At 37.8% G+C, this 21110-nt stretch overlaps 1 protein-coding gene across 4 annotated transcripts in view; it reads right to left on the reverse strand.

The window, feature by feature from the left end:
• Rp1 (RP1 axonemal microtubule associated) overlaps positions 1 to 21110 on the reverse strand; it is a 408574-nt gene that overhangs the window by 209391 nt on the left and 178073 nt on the right. For all 4 annotated transcript variants that reach the window (XM_085835373.1, XM_085835382.1, XM_029485010.2 and 1 more), the window contains exons 13-15: positions 18057 to 18148; positions 15838 to 16014; positions 14016 to 14228 (exon numbers count right to left, since the gene is read on the reverse strand). In XM_085835373.1, coding sequence (XP_085691499.1) covers positions 14016 to 14228; positions 15838 to 16014; positions 18057 to 18148 — 482 coding nt within the window. The remainder of the gene's footprint in view (positions 1 to 14015; positions 14229 to 15837; positions 16015 to 18056; positions 18149 to 21110) is intronic.

The following is a 21110-nucleotide window of genomic DNA, read 5'->3' on the forward strand; positions in this document are numbered from 1 at the left end:
TGTGTTCATTTATAAGAATGATAATATTTTTCCCCCAAAGCTCCTGATCTATCTAGTTTCAGGTTCATGCTCTCATTAACGTGTAAGGAATGGATTCCATTTTATGAAGCAGGCCATAAATACAATTTTTTAAAAGTAGTTAGGTACTCTCATAACATTAGTGTCACTATTATACTAGTGGGTATATTTTATGGGCATGCTGTTATTGTAGTTCACAGGGTTTGTAGCTGGGTAAGATTGATGAATACATTTTTCTTTGGGTAGCTTATAAAGTTCCTTCCATCACAATGACCACTGGTCAATAGGGATGAAACTTGCCGTTCAGCACCAGCTCAATTTTTTCCATCATTGATGTTATAAGTATGTGATATCTTTAACAATAGAGTTTTATCTTGAGGTTGTACAGGGTAACCAATAGCATTGACAATAGCCTATAATGTCTGAGTGGCCAATAATGACCCCTTTGTCTAATATGTCCAAAAAATGTAACTCATTCCTAGCAATTTGTTTTTTATTTGGTATTTCATCTTGCTCTAGTCAGAACAGCTATGATTAATAATAAATAATAACAAATGATAGTAGATACTGTTGAAGATGCAATGAACACTTGCTCACTGCTGGTAGGGATGTAAAGTAGAGAAGCTACTTTGGACATTGGTGTGGATGTTCCTTAAAAACCTACAAATAGATTTGTATGGTGTCTGGTTGGAGTATTGTCTCTCACATTATAATGGCAAATTGATTTAAATTTCTTTCATATGTTTATGTGTCTTAGGAAGCTTCTACAGTAGTAGGTTTCCATGTGGCTTTTCAAATAGCCTTTGGTGTTAGTCCTCTTCATATTCCTTCCTAAACTCTAAATGCCTATCTTCCACTGCATTTAACCCATGTTCTAATTTCTCCTTTATTCCCTTATAACTTTATTTTATTCCCCCTTCCATGGTAGATCTTATCTTTCCCCAGTCCCTTACTAGCCTCTAGAGGACTAGCCACTAGTCCTTTGTGGTTATTCTAAATAAAACACATGTACCTAATGCTTAAGCATAGGCATTAAGATGAATAAATAATGAATGGGTCCTCATGGTATTAAAAATAATCTTCTTATAGCAAAGGACACCACCATCAAGCAAAAAGACAGCCTACAAAAATGGGGGAGGGGGAGTACTTCAACTATGTATCTCACAAAGGATTCGTATCTAAAATATAAAGAACTTCAAAAACCTGAACATCAAGAGAGCAGATAACTCCATTTATAGAACCTGATAAAGAGGTTCTCAAAAGGTGGAATACAAATAGCTGAGAAATATTTTTTAAAATGTTCAACATTCTTAGCCATTAGGGAAATGCAAACACTTTGAGATTTCATCCTACCCACTCAGAGTAGCCAAGATTAATAAAACAAATGACACAGGGTACTAGTGAAGATGAAGGAGAAAGGGGCTTCTCATTCATTGCTGATAGGAGTGAAAACTGGTTCAGGCACTATGAAAGATAGTGTGGCAGTTCTTTAAAACCTTAAAATAGATCCACCATATGGTCTACCTCTACCACTCCTGGGCATATATCCAAGGGACTCTATATCCTAGTCTAGAGAAGCCTGATCATTCATCTTCATCACTATTCTACTCACAGAAGCAGGAAGTGGGCAGCCTAGATGTTTATCAACTAATGAGTGGATAATGAAAATGTGCATCATCTACACAGAAGAGTACAACTCTGTTGTGAAAGAAATAAAATTTGTAGCTGAAGAAATGAAGCTGTCAACAACCATCCTGAGAAATATATCCCCGACCCAAAAATATAACATGTCACATCACATTTTCTCCTATTTGTGAATATTAGTTTTGACTCTTTAGACATGTGTGTTATATTTGGAAGTTAAGCACTGTGCTTTTACATAGTTTGTATGTCTCCTTGATGGTTTATATGTTGAGACCTTCTCTTCACCAATGCAAAATCTACAAGGTACTTTTAATAGACAGGGTCTAGAGCCAAGTTATTAGGTTCATTTTCCACCTGAAAGTAACTTAAGTCCATTGAGCATTTTAGTGAGTGAGTTTTTACAAAAGTGAGCCTGGCCTCTGAATCCCTCTAATTTTCTGCTTCAAGATGCCATTTCCTCTCAACATGTTTTCTCTCTATTTACCATGGAGTCTTGCTCTGGCAAGAGGTCTGGTGTTTGGACTTCTATTCTCCAAACTGTGGGCAAAAGAACCCATTTTCTTCATAATGTTATTTCCCTCCTGTATTTAATTACAGAAATGAGTAATATGTATACCACTGGTCTGTGCAGAGATAAACCAAATAATTGATACACAAACTAGTCTGGCTCTGCAGAACAGAATCTTGTGGCTGTAGTCTTTGACTTTATGAACATGTTTGTTTTCAAGTTTTGCATCTGGATAAAAACCAAGGAAGAAAGTGTGGAAACAAAGAAACAAATTAATAAGATAAGAATGTAAGTGTGTAAATGTCAATTTTATTATTGATCTATAACAGACCAAGCTTTGAAGTGAACAGAGAAACCAAGATGTACATACACTACTTTAGAAGGGAAAAAAAACAAAAAACAAAAAAACAAGAGCCTTGAATACATCGACACAGGGGAAATTTCCTAAACAGAACACCAATGACTCATGCTCTAAGATCAACTATAGACAAATGGAATCTCGTAAAATTGAAAAGCTTCTATAAGACAAAGGACACTGTCAACAAGGCTAAACTACAACCTACCAACTGGGAAAAGATCTTTACCAACCCTACATCCAACAGAGGGCTAATATCCAAGATATACAAAGAACTCAAGTGCCACGCACACTGGGAAATGCCACGCACTCCAGTCAAGTCTGCTTGACAGGCTGAGAGGCCTGGAAGCACTCACAAGGAAAAGAGTTTCAAGGAAACTCACCTCCTGGAGCTTTGGAGTTCTCATTAACCCATATCCTCATACCCTATTCCCGAGTTAGTCTGGTGTATGGAACCACATGCTCTCTTTTAGTATTATTTTATTATAAATGCCTTTTAAGATTAAATTCTGATATAGTTAAGTCTCCCTAGTGTTCCAAGGTCCCAGAAGCCTTCGAGCTTGGAATCCAGCAGGAATGCAGTAAGGAAGTAACCTATTCAGTAACTAATTAAGCATTACAAGAAAACAGAGCCAGTAGCTCAAAGCTTGTCTGCAAAGTATTTACTAAGGACAGTAGCAAATCTCACCCAAACAAGGGAATACCATAATAGAGCCAGGGAATCCTACTGAGATAGAAATCTTCAGTATAGGCTGCATTGCATATTAGAAGCAAGTTGGTGAATTCTTCTGACAAATAGAGATTCTCCAGATACTTAAAAGTCATACTCATATAAGAATTTAGCAAGGCCTAGGAAATAGGGGGGGTTGTGTTATTGCATTATTCATGAGGTCTGCTAAGAGAAGAACCCCCTGGTGCTAGCTTCACAAGGATCAAAGGTATAGCACTAGAGTGTGAAATCCTTACCTGTCACTAAGCTGACCCTAGGCAGGACTGCTTTATCTTTACTGTAAACATCTACCTGTTTCCTGTAAAGCCTTTTGAAGTCATTTCTTTGTTTTGTATCAGGTAACTTCAATGTACTTTGCCTGCTACCCTTTGAATTTTCTGTACTATATAAGATTGGTGTTCACTTTGTGACAATACATTCAGATTCTACACAATCTCATGTGTTGATCTGTCTGTCATCCACCAACTCCTTGCCCACCTGCCCCAGAGACTCATTCCATGCAGACAAAGGAACACAGAGGGTCTGCGGCACTCAAGAAGTTAGACTCCAGAGAAACAAATAACCCTATTAAAAATGGGGTACAGAGCTAAACAAAGAATCTGAAATGAGGAATATCAAATGGCTGAGAGACACCTAAAGAAACGTTTAAGATCCTTAGTCATCAGGGAAATGCAAATCAAAATAACCCTGAGATTCCACCTCATACCAGTCAAAATGGCTGAGATGAAAAACTCAGGTGACAGCAGATGCTGGTGAGGATATGGAGAAAGAGGAGCACTACTCCATTGCTGATAGGATTGCAAGTTGGTACAACCACTCTGGAAATCAGTCTGGTGGTTCCTCAGAAAATTGGACATAGTACTATCTGAGGACCCAGCTATACCACTCCTAGGCATATACCCAGAAGATGGTCGAACATATAACAAGGACACATGCTCCACTATATTCATAGCAGTCATATTTATAATAGCCAAAAGCTGGAAAGAACCCAGATGTCCCTCATCAGAGGAATAGATACAGAAAATATGGTACATTTACACAATGGAGTACTACTCAGCTATTAAAAACAATGACTTCATGAAATTCTTAGGCAAATGGGTGGACTTAGAAAATATTACCCTGCCAGGCAGTGGTGGCACATGCCTTTAATCCCAGCACTTGGAAGACAGAGACAGGTGAATTTCTGAGTTCGAGGCCAGCCTGGTCTACAAAGTGAGCTCCAGGACAGCCAGGGCTACACAGAGAAACTCCTTCTCAAAAAAACCTAAATACATACATACATACATACATACATACATACATACATAAAAGAAATAACAAAGAAAATATCATCCTGAGTGAGATAGCCCAGTCACAAAAGAACATACATGGTATGTACTCACTGATAAGTGGATATTAGGAAAAAAGTTCCTAATACCCACAATACAACTCACAGACCATATGAAGATCAAGAAGGAAGACCAGAGTGAGGATGTTTCAGTCCTATTTAGAAGGGGGAACAAAATAATCATAGCAGGTAGAGTAAAGGAGGGACCTGGGAGGGAGACAGGAGGGTGAGGAAAAAGGGGAGCAGGATCAGGTTTGGGAGGAGTCAGGGAGTTGGGGGCTGGGATACAGAGGGTCAGGAAATTGAACAGAGGTGGGTAGCAGTGGGGATGAGGAACTAGGGGTAGCACTAGAAAGTCCCAGATGCCAGAAAAGCAAAAGACTTCCAGGACCCAACTGGGATGACATTAACTGAAATATCCAAGAGAGGGGAGCGAGAAGCTTTAGAGACCATATCCAGTGGATAGGCATGGCCCCCATTTGAGGTATGGGCCACCCATCCATCTCAAAAACCTTAACACAGAAATGTTCCTGTCTAAAGAAAAATCAGGGACAAAGAGTGAAGCAGAGACTGAAGGAAAGGCCATCCAGATAGAATGCCCCATGTAGGGATCCATCCCATGCACAGATACCAAGCCCAGGCACTACTGTTGATGCCAAGAAGCACTTGCTGATAAGAGCCTGGTATGGCTGTCACCTGAGAGGCTTTGCCAGAGCCAACAATCAGACTGAGTACAGGGACCCCAATGGAGGAGTTAGGGGAAGGAATGAAGGAGCTGAAGGGGTTTGCCACCCCATAGGAAGAACAACAATATCTACCAATCAGACACTGCCCCCCACCCCAGAGCTCCCAGGGACTAAACCACAAACCAATGAGTACACCTGGAGGGACTCATGGCTCCAGCTGCACATGTAGCAGAGGATTGCCTTATCTGGCATCAATGGGAGGGGAGGCCTTTGGTCCTGAGGAAGCTCAATACCCCAGTATAGGGGAAGTGGATGCATGGGGAGGAAGAGCACCCTCATAGAAGCAGAAGATGGGGGATGGGATAGGAGTTTGGGGAGGGGGGATAACATTTGAAATGTAAGTAAATAAAATAACCAATAAAAATAATAAGAAAACTCAATCAGCTTAACTGTGCATGCCAGCATATACTAGAACTATGTTTGTACTTTTGTACATTGCAGACTTTAGTCAAAGTATGTTTTGTTTATGAACTTTAATTTTATTCTCAAATATAACACAGCTATCCTATTGAATACTGGTGTGATGTTTTACTAAAGAGCTCAAAAATTGCCCTTGATTCACAATTTACAGAACTTTTCCTGGAGACATACCTTCCTTACCAACACTAAAGCACATCCCTACTTCTAATGTTATTTTTTTCATACTGGGAATAACACTCTTTTTAATTAAGTTAAACACTGAGAGAAGGCAAGCCTTCCTACTTTTTCTACAGCTCCACCAACAGGCAGGCCTTCTCACAAAGCTCATCTCTTTGTTAGCACTGTTAAAAATATCTATTTTGCTGATTTTATTTGGTTTTTCTCTCTCTTTGTGATAATAAAAAGTGAGATTCTTTTCTCTAAATTTCACCACTCCAGGATACTTCTCTTGACTACTTTTCAAACCAGTCCCCCTCTAAGCCTCCAGATATATAAATGAAGTACAACTCAAATGGGATTTCTAATGTTCTATAGTCTCTAATTTATGATTGTTTATATTTCTTCAGTAGCACCTCCAGGAATTTTCTTTTTATCCTTCAAGTGAAAAACTGAAAATTAAATTTAATATTTCTAGGATTAGAGTTTCCCTTACTGCATTTTTAAGCAAATAAATAAAAATTCTGTTTCATCCCTAGCCCCATATCAACTGGTTAAAAGAATTCAGATGTAAAATAAAGTATGTACATTCTATATATAAAAGCACCCTGTGTGGCCTCCTAATATTAGCAACAATAACAATATATATGAAGTCACCATATGGTATCAAGTGCATGTTCTTACCATGCATCCCATGATCATGTCCCTGTGGCTTGTTAGAGAAGAAAAATCCTAGTGACTTCACCCAAAGTGACATTTTTAAACTTCTCTTTCATTCAGTATTTGTTAAGCAACTGTCAGACGTAAGGGCTTCTGCATTTGGGATATTTTAATAAAAAAGGAAATGTGACATTTTTATTCTATTAATATGGAATCAATACATTCATTATTACTAATGTTCCAATCAACTTTCTCGACCAAAATGAATCAGCTGATGTTCTATTTCTATAACAAATCTGTTTGATCCTGATCAGAAAATCATTGTTGCTATCTTCAAGGCTTTCTGTATAGCCTCAAAATTAATATGTGGACCATTGTCTAAATATTAATATAACATTTTAATTAATTACAATTAATGTACATATTTAATTGCATTAAATGTTAGGCCATTTGCTAGAAAACTCAGCTGAAATACTTTTCCTTGCATGTGGCTGCATTTGTGTATGACTTTATTAAACATTTCTTCAAAAATGTTTGATTAGGTAAAACATGATCTATAATTATTTGCCTAAAATCAAGTAAAACTTGATAAAGTTTTACACTTTCTGGTCTACTAGTCTTGTATACGTCACCATAACTCAAATAAAACACGTATGTGTGCACTCATGTATACTTGTTTGTTATTTCAACTTCTTACAAACATGAGCTGCCCTTAATGTTTTATCTCAAGTATCTTTTTAGTGAACAGTAAAAATTGGACAACTCTTCAACCAGAGAATAGTCTTGGTTTCTTCAAACCCAGCAGATGTTCTTCATGAGCATCCTGTTGCTATAAGATGGGCCTGTCTCTTGTTCTCCTTGGTATACTTAACACATTGGTACATTAATATTTTCTTTTAACTCCTACTAAAGTTTTTTTTTTTTAATTTGTACTCATTCTTAGGGAGCCAGTGAGCCCATTCATGTTGCCCTGAGCCTGTGGCTTCTTGAAAGTAACTCCCTTATAACTGTCCTCAGTGAATCACATGTTGTTTGTTATGAGCCTAAATCCCTACTACAGCAAAAACTATTAAAGTGATTTACTCCTACAGAATAAACATTTTTCTGGTGGTAGAAATAGGAACATTTGCTATAGTATCAACATCACTTGTTTTAAAGGTGTGTTTACCTATACAAAAAAAAAAATGTTCTCAGATGTATGCTGGCAAACACAGTGAAAACAGTCATGCTTTTATCCAATGCAATTTATTACAGTATTTGTGGAGTAGCAGTTTTCACCAAGGTACTCTTGGGCTGTTAAAGCATAGGGAAATGAACATGCATTACCGTTTACCTCAGAGCACATCTTACATCCCCCTGGAGACAGTTTGTACACTTTACTTCAGCCTCTAAGCATATACAAACTAAAATAACTATAGTAATGTTCTCATTTGTTTTCCAAAGAAGTGTCATTTCAGAAAGAGTCTAGTGACTCATGTCAGATACAAGAAGAGAAATGATGGTCTTCACTGTTACACATTAATAGTGACAAGAAAAGAGGAACACAGGCATCTTGGCTACAGAGACTCACTGCCAAAACCTTACAAAAATTTTTTTTAAGTCACACAACCAAACTTAGTCATTAAACACATTATAACATGTAGAACATGCTCTAGGGAAGTACCTGAACATTTCTTAACAATAAACAAAAGGGGCAATTGTTGTTTTCCTTGGTTGTTCCCTAGAAGTTAAAGGTAAGTCTTTATTGTTGAAGGTACCATGCACGTTGCAGATAGAACTTGAAGACTTTGAGCTGAATCTGACTGAAAAACATTCTTCTAAGGACTACTTTTCATAGTGCCAAAATATGCCATGTAAGCTGACAAAGGAAGGAAGAAACCAATAGTACTACCGAGGTATTAGACTCCTCTAAGCCCAGCTATGTGGCTAGTGAGATTATGGATTGTAGAGAACATACTACTGGAACTTTTCTGAATAAGCATAATTCCAAAGTGCAGTCTAAAATTTATCCTTATACACACAGCTATGTGTAGCTCTCAACCCTTACCAAAAAGTGTCTGTTTGCTACAGATGGTGACCATTATAGAAAGCCACAACTGGTCAAATGTAGATAAAGGGCTACAGGCAATTAATGATTGCTGAGAGAAGGGAAATTAGTTCTCTCCATGGATGAGTCCACTAATTTGCTACCCAATACAAGTAGTCAGGACTAAAACAATATATATTCAAACAACATTACATGACTCAGAGGGCTGCATTACATATTTACTTACATATATATAACAATAGTTATTAAAGACAAAGATACCATGAATTTGAGAGAAATGGGAGGTGTGGCAGGACCTTGAGGGAAGCCTGGAATGGTGAAATTATATTTTAATTAAATTTGGGAAAACAAATTAAAGTATTACCCTTAAGTAATGAACAAAACTATTAAATTCTTTTTAAGTGATGACTTTTTTATGGTAAACCAGATCATGTCCTAACAAAGGCTTCTTAACTATTCATAGCTCTAGACCACCCCTCTGAACGCAAACCTCATGTTAGTGTCCTGAAGACAGGCTTGAGAGTGAGAGCCACTGAACCGCTTGTGATTGCTGCCACTAAGCACAATGATGATGATGACAATAGTGGTAATGAGTACTCGATGGATAGATTACAGTGTGAGTGTGAGGTGAGAGCTATCTTTTCAGAGAAGGAAGCTCCTCCCTTTGCTTTGCTTGCCAATCTGGTGACAGTATCACAGAACTCATTGCTGGCTAGAAGTGGTGGGACTTTCCTGTTTATAGAGCATTCAGGAGCCACTGGCTTCCAAGATAATCACTTTACATCTTCAATCTTTTAGTAATAATGATCCAATATAATAATCATTCCTAGAATATATTTAAAATTCTTAAGAGAAATAAAAAGAAGCCAGAGAGATGTTTGATCCCTGAGTTTTAGGTGTAGGTGGGCAAAGGAAATTGAGTTATGATTCACAGGCTGTAAAGATCTCTAAAACTCATCTTAAGCCAAAAATATTCACATATTTATAAAATACACATGGGAACAAGATTTCCTCTCCAACCCTCAAGGATCAACTTATGTGACTTGGGTCCATGTTGAACTGGTGAGCCATAGCCTGTTTTCAATAGTGAATGCTTCTATGCTGGATGATGAGTAGCTATGGAGTGGATGAGTTATCTTATGTCACCCAGATGCTCTGGCTGCCCTGGCCTGGAAGGCATAGCGCATGGCCCAGGCAAGGGGACAGGAGCACAATTCCAGCAGCAAAAAGATAAAATGGTCACTCACAGCCAGCTAATACCTTGTTTCCACCTTACCCAACGTGCTTCACTCCTGTTTTCACAAGCTTCATTCTAGAAACACTGAAATACAGCATTGGAATAAGACATGAATGTCTATAGAACTGTTATTTCTGGTTTGCCCTTTTATACAGGTCCCCATAATGGACTCTTTTTCTGTTTAGCTCCTGCTTCACAAATCTGTTACCTTGGCAGGTTTTAGAGTAATGACCTAATCTATAAGAAGCAATATGTGGGATCAATATTTGCCATGCCAATCTTCCAAAGGCCTGGCAAATTTCTGCCTCATAGTCTGTATTCTTTTTTTTTCCAATTTTCTACATATCAAATTCTGATTAGCCACCTCAAATGTGCACCTTTACCTTTATTACTATATATTTCATTGAGAGTTTTGCTTGATTTTTTTGTCAAGAAGCAAATTCTACAGATGTCTGTGCTGCTTTTAAATTGTGAAATAAGTTTATAAGAGAATATTTGGGTTGAAATTCTGTTGTATGTATGTATGTATGTATGTATGTATGTATGTATGTATGTATCTCAGCTGGAGTACAGTTTGAGATGATGCTGAATTCTGAGGTTACAATGTGCACTACCTCACCAGGATCTAATCTTTTTTTTTTTCGTTGTAATAGCCTAGTGAAATAAAGCTGATATGGTTTTTGCACAAAAATCAATAAGGAAAAGAAGGAAGATGAGCAGGAAAATATGACAATGGGGAGTGGTTAGTATAAGAGAGAAAGATAATACTATAAATTTGCAGGGAACATATATTCACATAGAAACAAGATCACCAGCATACTGAAATATCAAATGGTGGATACAGAGAAGGAATGCTCAGACCAAAGGGGGTAGAAATCAAAACCCCATAAAGAATACCATGTGTAACAGTTGGATGGATTGAGCAGTCACACTTATGAGTGTGGGGGAGAGAGTTTCCAGAGAAGGCTGATGTATAAGTGGAGAAGATCTTCCTAAACATTGACAGTACCATCTAATAGTCAGGGCCCAGGTAGATGTACAATTATGAATAGAAAGAGCACTCACTCACTCAGTGTGCATTTTTGTGTTCCTGATACCAATGAATACCAAACATCGGTTTCCACAACCTTTAATATTGACTGACATAACCAGTTTCTCTAGAGGATCAGCTTTTGAACTGAAATTAGGGCTGCATCATGGACTTCTCTCTCATTTTGAAGCTTCCATTTTTTTTTTTTTTGACCTGTACAGCTACCAATTTCTCTGGCTCTCCATCATGCATACAGTATTGAGAACTTACTCAATCTAATACAGTGAGTTCCCCTCACAACTATATATTGCTTGGATGCAGGAAAATCTAATATAGAGTGTGAGGCAGCAAATAGAAAACGATCATTGATCACTATCCATGTCCCTATGTTTGCTGTCCAGAGTAGGTACAGATTGCCAATGTTGACCAATCCCTACATAAAAGCCATACTTATTTGTATCCCAATAACTCTGCCTAGTAATTTCCAACATTCACACCACAGCACATATTAATTCAAGGTTGGCACAGCTTGTGCTTATTAACAATATGAAGAGAAAACAGTTATCAGATACTCCTCCTATAGAATGGATGAGCATTTGATGATACCATATATAAATAGTCCATGCCTTCATTGTAATATTACCTATTTTATTCCAATTAGCCTGTCTATTTTTTGAAAGATCATGAGCAAGTGTTGGGAGCTATTAAGACAACACAATTGTCCTGATCTCTGAATTGGGCCTCTCCTCCCGAGAAGAAAAGGGGGTCAAAAGCAGGCCACCAACGCACCGCTCCGAGAACAACCACAGATTATTCCAGCCCTAAATCAGCACCAGATGTCCTGACCTCAAGATGGACCCTGATACCACCAAGTTCCTGCTTACCCATGTAGTCGCCAAAAGAAATATTTCTGCTACCCCATCCCTCCTGCTGAGAAGTACTTCCTCTTTTGCTTGTGCATTTAAACCTTGAGCCTTGCTAATACAGTGAGACCTTGATGTTACTCAGACTGCTTCCATGTGTCGTTCATTACACAAGGTTCTCGTTTCTCTCTACCCCCAATTTAGTTCTTAGGAGAAGGTCCCCTCGAGACCCTCGAATAACTGGACCTGCTGGACAGGTCAAGCAAGATTCTTCATCTCTTTAACTTAGCACTGTCTGTGAAATGATAGTATAAGTGATTTTATTATGATTGGGAATGTCAATTAAATGTGAATTGTTACAGGAAATATTAAAAATGAACCATCACATGTCCGTGCTGGTGCCAGCAACTCTCTGCCCCGGCAATATGGTCAGCCTGTTCTTATCTCATGGTAATGCTGTCCCCATCCAAAAAGCCCTAACTTTCTCCTGCTTCTTCTCTTCCTCTGTCCAACTCTGAAGTCCCACCTACTAGCCCAGAGATTGGCTCCTTTATTCATTAGGGGATGGTTCACAAGAACTCATCTGAGTATGTGACTCATCCCTCCTTTGCAGCCCCTCCCACGAGAGTAGAATTAGCATCAAATACAAGCAACCCCAGGGCTATCCACAACAGTGAATGTGTGCACAAACATTTTTAATTGCTAGTATTAGGTATATACCTTCATGTGTAGAGCTAAGACAGGAACCTAGAGGATTTGGGAAGTGCTTAGTTGGTCCTCTCACTATCTGCAGAAACTCAGGTATAATCCCACATTTAGCCAAGTGTCAGACTTGGAAGAAGAACTTCTCAATTGATGGCTCTTCCTGGTTGCCAACTCAATGATACCTGGAATCAATTAAATCCCCCAAATGCAGGGCACAAATATGAGGAGTTTTTGCTTCATATGAAGTGGGAAGATCTACTTCAAACCTTTGAGGTAGGAAGATACACCATTAATCCTGATCTTTAAAATCCCACCTCTAATCTGGGCCATGCCTTCTGCTGGAAGCCTATATCAGTACATGGAAGAAGGAAGCTTTTGCTTGTTGCCTACTTGTTCTCACTTTGCTAGCAAGCCCGTTTCTTCACTGGCATTAGAGCCTACTTCTCGAGAATATACTGAAGACCATGTAAGGCATCCAGCCTTAAAAGCACTGAAGAACTACTAGATTCTTAGACTTTCCATTTATAACAAGAATTGTTGGATTAGCTGGACCACAGCCTGTAAGTCATTCTAACAAATCATATATAGGTATAGGACAGAGAGAGAGAGTCATTCTGTAAGTTATGTTGTTTGTTTCAACTAAACTGTTTCTAATAAAAATAGATGGGGAGAGATTAATATGGAAATTAATTTTTTGCTAGGAACAGTGATATAACATTAATTCCAGCACTTTAGAAGAAGAAACATCTAGATTTTCTTACATTTGAAACCAGCCTGGTGTATGAAGCAAGTTCCGGGCTATCTAGGGCTATATAATGAGATTCAAAAATCAATTAACAAAAGAAGAATCATATATGCCCCTCACCCAAGGAAAATTATTCATTTATATTCCTTTCAATAGCTGTCCTAAGGCTCAAGATTGCTAAAGCCTTGACATCACTTAGAATTTACAATTACTTGCTAATAGTGTGTGGGTTTTCCAGTGGAGAGGATTCAGGCACTAATAAGAGTAAAGAAACAATGGGCTGGAACCTTTTAGAGGCTTGGTTTATGGAGATTTGCAGATCAGTAACAGCAGCAAGATCAGAGAGCTCATTAGAAAGGTAGACATTCAACCAGGTGTGGTGACTACACATGCCTGAAAGCCTGTCACTCAGCAAATTGAGGCAATAGGACAGGGTCATGAGTTCAAGCTTAACTGGAATGGAAAGGTTAAGAAAGTGGAGAAGAGGGAAGATATAGGTAAGGTGAGAAGAAAAGAAGACTCCATCTTCCAACCAGAGTCTTTGGCATCACAATCTCCTTGAACACAACCATAATTCCCAGTGCTTTGTATTTATGCAATATTTCAAAGTCTCTGTGAACTGAGTCTTTGTCTAAGCACAGCAGGCTCTCAGCTACCCTCTGCATTTACTTAAACACCAGATAAAGGTAACATATCACACATCATATCCAATTTCCAAAGTATTTGTAGGTAAAAGTTAAAATCAATGCACTCAGAAAGATCTATCCTTTAGCTATTACAGAGAAACACCCTAAACATTTCTGGGAGGAATAAGGGACACTTACCATTCCATTACAGTACCCATCCTTAATCCTCAGATACATTTGTGCAGTTTTCACACTTTCAAACATGCAGATCCCAGAACTGATTCTATGCACTCTCCAGTGGGATTGTTCTGACTGGTTCCCTGCTCCTGTGCAGGTCCCATTGGGCTGCAGACACAGGGCCTGACACAAGTTTGTAGCAAGTATAACCACAGCACTGCTGAGGAATACACCCTTTGGAGAAATAAACAGAAAAGCAGTAAGTGCAAGGCTTTCATTCTGCCAGGAGTAGATGGCTCTGGGAAGGGTGCAGTGACCAGGATCTTAACAGCAGCTGGAAAATGAAAATGAACAAAAGAAAGAATTTAACTGTAGTAATAGTGAATAAGAATGTGTAGATGGATTTATATCTATGATTAGTTATTCCCAGAGTAATATCCAGATACTATAGACACTTTGAAAAGTAAGGTACCGAAACAAACAATTCTCTTATGAAAATTTAATACTATAAGCAAATAATTTTCATATTCATATAAAGCAAAATTAAACAAATACTTACTGGGTTCCTGAATTATAGGAAGCATTATATGAATATTAGTTAAATAGATGGATATAGGAAAGAATGAAAAAAAGATAGCAAATACAACTAAAATATACTTAAATAATCCTATATAATTTATCTTCAGAAGGAATAAAAATATCTTGAAATTTAATCAGGAATATATTAGCACTACAAAGAATTGGCTAAGATTAGCCATGTGGATTTTCAAAAGTGTGAAATCTCAGAATCACAAGGTATCAACATGGGGAACAAAAGAAGGTATGTTTATCCCTCTAGAAAACTATCAAGTAAATTATAGTTATATATAATCATAGGGACACACACAAGTGATGTTAATGCTGAAAGGAGCAGGGCAGTAAAGAATTTAACATTATCCGAAAGGGGTCTTTGCCTCAGTTTCTGACCTGTGATCACTAAGCCCTTGGAGTATCATACCTGATAGAAGTGTCTGATTTTGTATGGAGGCCTTGTGCCAGCCACAAAGTAGAAGTGTGAATTGGGGTAGGAATTTTTGTGTCATACCTTGTCAGTCAGTTAACCTTCTGAGAGCCTGGAAACTAAGACCAGTCACATGGACTCCATCAGTTTGGAATCTAAACACTAATGCTCATGTGAGGGTTCCTGGTCCACAAAGCTATGCCTCCCCTAGCCATCCCTGAGAAATCACCTCTTTCTGACTCCACAGGGCAAGTTCTGCGTTTACTGTTTTTATATTTCTCTCACCTCTCAGATTTGATCTATAGCTTTTCTCAGTGATATACTGAAACTGTGAGCATGATTGCATCAGTGAGTATGGGAGAATTTCTAGAGAATTACCAAGCCAGAATAGTGAGTTGGAGCACCCAAACTGCATTGATGGTAGAACTGACCAGGTGGTATATACTTAGCTTTCACAGGAGTAAAAATTGATACATCTGAAGGAGAAGAAGAAGAAGGAGGAGGAGGAGGAGGAGGAGGAGGAGGAGGAGGAGGAGGAGGAGAAGGAGAAGAAGAAAAGAAAAGAAAAGAAAAGAAAAGAAAAGAAAAGAAAAGAAAAGAAAAGAAAAGAAAAGAAAAGAAAAGAAAAGAAAAGAAAAGAAAAGAAAAGAAAGAAAGAAAGGCCTCAATGCTGCTACAATGTGGCCCCAGTGCGTTTAAAGTCATTAAACAAAATGGTAATACCATCAATGCCCCCTAGTGGAAAGATATTTGATTACTGCAGTATAAGAAACCTCTAAAACATTCAGTAAGTCAGAGGCTGAGACTTGATCTATAAACCCTGATGATTTTCATTAAGTTTACCTTAACAAAAACTAAGAATTCTTTTGAAATCTCTGCGTAGCCTGCAGAGGACTCATCAGTCACTTTGCCGTGACGATCAACAGTCAGGGTGTGGCCAGGAAGCAGCACGGACTCAAGCAGCATACACCGGTTGGGCTGATAAAGCACCTGCAGCTCAGGGTGGGCTCCTCCGCCAACCTAAAGGAGAATGAGAGAGAGAGAGAGAGAGAGAGAGAGAGAGAGAGAGAGAGAGAGAGAGAGAGAGAGAGAGAGAGAGAGAGAGAGAGAGAGAGAGAGAGAGAGAGAGAGAGATTGAGAGAGAGAGAGAGAGAGAGAGAGAGAAACCAACCCTTAATTAGCAGGAAAAAAAAAAGAGTTTAAAATCTCTTGGTATACATGTGTGTTCTATAAAACCGTTGAACTATGCATATTGTTCACGCTGTTGTCACTGTGACTTTTATTACCCAGCAGTGCTGGCAGTGACTTGTTCCAAGGACATTCTTGGAAGCAAGAACCCATGAAAGACTATTACATAAAAATCACCGGGGTGATTTCATGAGATGTAATATGCAGTTCATCCCTACTTATTCTTCATTTAATGATTTAAATCCACCTATCTTAGGACTACTTGGATCTGAGCAGTGAAATTAACAATGATTTTTGTCTCATTCCTATCTTTTGCTTTTAAACTATGAAACCAACTTTAGGAGGAACAATTCCTGTTTGTGGACACATTTGAGAACCTATTCTATACGTTGTGTGCCCCATTGGGGAAGCAGGACTCATTAATAACTCCTGAATGTCTGGGCCTAAGACTCTAGGGCTACCAACCAGTCTTTATCTAGAGAAAGTTTGTCTAGCCAAGTCTGACAGATACTCAGAAAATTCAAAACTGGACAGTAGTGGCACCATGCCTTTAATCCAGGCACTCAGGAGATAGAGACAGGAGGATTTCTGAGTTCAAGGCTACCCTGGATATAAACTGAATTGCAGAACTATACAGAGAAACCTTGTCTTAGGAAGAAAAAGAAAACATTAAAATTCCATGAGAACACTACAGTGGGGAGAATGGCTCAAACTATAAAGCCAGAGGCTCCATGTCAGATGAGACTTGATGAAACAGATAAACTCTGACTGTAAGTGACAGAATTCCTGACCAGTCAACTCTCCTGCTGAATAACAATTTACAATAAAAAATGTAATGGAATTATCTTGTCACCTTTTTAAAAGTGTGTGTGTGTGTGTGTGTGTGTGTGTGTGTGTGTGTGCGTGTTCATGCACTGGAATGAAGCATAGGGCTTTATAGACACTATCCACTGAGACACATATCCTGCCCTTTTCACCTTTTTATTTAACTGAGACCATATCCACTGAATTCTTATTTACTAAGCATCCACTAAGGCCTTTTTCATGTGCTATGAAACACAAAGTCCAAATGACTTTATAAAGAATGTTAGATTAATTAATAATTCAGCCAAAATGTAGGACTAAAATGACATTGGAAGATGATTTAATGTAATGGGATTTTCCTTAAGCCAAATGTAGTTTCAAGTTAATAATACTATGAAATGTTATGTAAGACAAATGTAATGTGAGGCAGATTGCCTGCCTACTACATTAGAACCCTCAGACTCTCTATTTCATGTCAAATGGTAAAGCATGAATTTTCTTGGCAGGTAGACTAACATATTAAACACCATAATGCACATTAGGGCTTAACACACTGCTTATCAATTACCCTTTGTGATTTCATTTTAAAAGAAATGTGATGCTTGCTTTTAAAGACAGTACATACATTTAAAGACTTTTCAAACCTAGAATAAACACAAAACAGAATTGAGTAAATTTGATTTTTCCCTTAAAAGTATAATCCCCAATTTTCAGAAAGCTCCCTGAATTTTTTAATGTTATCAGTTTATTTCAATTGCTGAAACTTAAGGCCATTTATGACTCAAATTTTCAAAAGTTGATGAAACAAAATAGTAGTTTCAGTCCCTTGAACCTAATACAGAAATAAAAATAACAAGTCAAGGGAAATATGTAATTTGATCCTCTGATAAAATTAACTTATGTAAGATATGACATATACAATACATAATAAAGAGAAAATGTACTACATACAGACATGGTAGAACACACCTTTAATCCCCACAAGAGGGCAAGGCTGAAAAACCGAATGTTGAAGGCCAGCCTGGATGACATAAGTGTGCTCTATATCTCAAAAAGTCACAGCTACTCACCATTCCATTGTCAAAGGTAAGAGAGAGATGCCTCATCTCATGGCTTTGGAAAACACATATATTCCCTTTGTTGAAAATCACATCGAAGAGACCTAAAAAATATTCTTAATTATTTCACAAGTAGTGCATTCTTTAAAAGCTCATTTTCCTTCTATTATATACTGAAATATAATGGTATATTTTATATATTTCAACTTAATGTTTGTAACTAGTAAAAAGGTAAAATATTTCCAATAATTTATTTCAAAATTCATAATATATGGTATGTACTTTGGTTTACTGAGGTATAATGAATTTGAATAAAATAACATTTAAAATAAAAGGCTTCTTAGCCATGATTCATTTCATTTCCTAATGCATTTATTATTTCATTGTAGATGAATATAGAATTATTTCATTGTAAAAAAATTTGATTTTCTAAATTGAACTCCTTTCATGTCTATGCTACCAACATAGCCCACTTTGCATTAATTAAAACCTTGAAGCTACTTAAAATGTATCAAATAAGGGAGGGTTATAGTAACTATTCAGTAATATAAGTTTCTAAACTCAATGTTTGACAAGGAGCTACTCAACTTATTATATGTACATATTCAATAGCATCAAGCAATGCAATTTGTAAATTCTATATTTATACTTTTATTATACTTTACTTCATGGCTAAATAAGCTAAGAGCTAGGGCTGATAAGGAAAATAACTACTGACTCCCTTATTAAAAAGTAATTTATTATGTATTTACAATTTAAATTAATTTAAAGTCATAGTTTTAAAAGTGAGAGGTTTTGAAGACTATTCAAATTTGAAAGACATTTGCTTAATTTAATGTTTAACTGACATTTTGTCTACCCAGTAAAATGCATTTTTATGGTTAATAAATAAATACGTTTGTAAATTAAACTATACTAGTGAGTAATTACAGACAGTCCTAGAGATTGGCATGTTATGGAAATGAAGAGGGAACTAGGAGGCAGAACTCCTGATGGCAGTCCAATGTGCGGTTGTGTAACTTATCTCAGCTTTCTCATCAATAAACTCAGGGATTCAATAATTAAGTGAACTAATGAAGTAATGATAGAAGTATCTAAGATTAGGAAGCCATTCCTACAGATATTTAGTTTAATTTCCCATTTAATTTAATGATTCCATAAGTAGCAAAATCTAAATCCATTAAAGTATGTTATATTTTATTTAAACATTATATTATATTATTTAAATATTATATTATATTTAAACATTATAATTATTTTATTCCATCTTTGAAAAAGTTGTTTTAAATATTTCATGTGTATGAGTATGTTCCCTTTATCTATGTATGTGTACTGTGTACATTCTTAATACTTATGGGAAAAAAAAAGAGGTCATCAGATCCCCTGTAACTAAAGTTACAGAAGATTGTGAGCCACCAGATGGGAGCAAGAAACATACTTGGGTCCTCTGCCAGTGCAGTAAATGTTCTTAACCACCGGGCAGGCTTTCCAACACATCACTTATTTTTAGTATTTTATTGAGATATAATGAATAGTGTCCTGGTTAGTTTTTATCTTCATGTTGACATTGCCAAGAGTCACCTGGCAGAGGGAGAGTCAATCAAAGGAATGTCCAGATCAGATTGGCTAAGGCAATGTCTGTAGGGAACGGTCTTTATTGATGATTGTTATGGGAAGGCCCCACCTACAGATGACCCTGGTTTGTGTAAGAAAGCTAGCCTGAGTATAACCCAGAGAAAGTGAGCCAGTGAACAAATTTTCTACATGTTTCTGGCCTTCCAGTCCCTGCCATGAGTTTCTGCCTTCACTCTCCTTGTAAGCTGTAAGATAAAGTAAACCTTTTCCTCCTCTGAGTTGTTTTTTATAATGGGGTTTATCACAGGCACAGAAATCAAACTGTGAAATACACTATCCAGTTCATTAATTCACTCATTTAAAAGAAGTGTTTAAAAAGTTGTGCAACCATTTTCACAAGTCAAATTTAGAACATTTTTTTTATCCCCAAATCACTGGTAATCATTTCTGATCCCTCACTCCCTAGTTCTTCCAAGTTTTTCTTCCTCACTCTGATCCCAGCAATCATTTGCCTACTCTCTCTAGATCTTTCACCATTATAAACAATATTTTCGCATCTGCACCCAGAGCTGACCCTGAACCACAGGCCTCCATACCAGGGTCCACAGAAAGAGATCTGGTCTTCCAGGAGTGCAGGCACACCTGTGAGCACTGATAGGACCACCATTTCTGCTCAAATTCCTGGGCCAAGAGGGAACCACCTGGAACCTTCAGACACAAAAACCAAGTAGCAATCTGTGATAGCATCCTTCCGGATTCTATCTGCTCCTGGAACTGACCCAGTACCACAGCTCTCTGTACCCAGATCCCACCAAGAGAGAGCAATTCTCCCAGGAGTGCTGACACACCTGAGAGCAGAACTCTCCATACCCAGGTCCTGCCAGGAGAAGGCTGGTATCCCAAGAGTGCTAAAACACCTGAGAGCACAGGTGAGACCACCAATTCTACTCAAATTCCTGACCCAAGAGGGATCACACCCAAAGCCATCAGGACACAGGAGCCAAGGTACAGCCAGAGATAGCCAGATACAGGATCCTTCTGGTTTCTGTCTGTGCCCCTGAGCTGATCATATGCCACAGCTCTCCATACCAAAATTTGTCTCGAAGAGAACTTCTCTCCCAGGAGTGCTGACAAACAAGCTTACAGGAGGGATAAGCCACAGGCAGAGACAGCAAAACCACCTAACACCACAGATAACCAGATGGTGAGAGGCAAGTAAAGCAACAGAAACCAAGGCTATTTGGCATCATCAGAACCCAGTTCTCCCACCACAGCAAGCCCTGGGTATTCGAACACACCAGAAAAGCAAGAGTCTGATTTTAAAACATATTTCATGAAGATGATAGACTTTAAGAAAGACATAAGATAATAGGTATAGAAGAGAACAAAGATTCCCAACTTAAAGGACCTATAAATACCTTCAACAAAATTATAGATGAAAACTCCCTAACCTAATGAAAGAGATGTCTGTAAACATACAAGAAGCCTACA

The sequence above is a fragment of the Mus caroli genome, unplaced genomic scaffold, assembly GCF_978045245.1.
Source record: "Mus caroli unplaced genomic scaffold, Mus_caroli_1 scaffold_1, whole genome shotgun sequence".
Classification (NCBI taxonomy): Eukaryota; Metazoa; Chordata; class Mammalia; order Rodentia; family Muridae; genus Mus; species Mus caroli.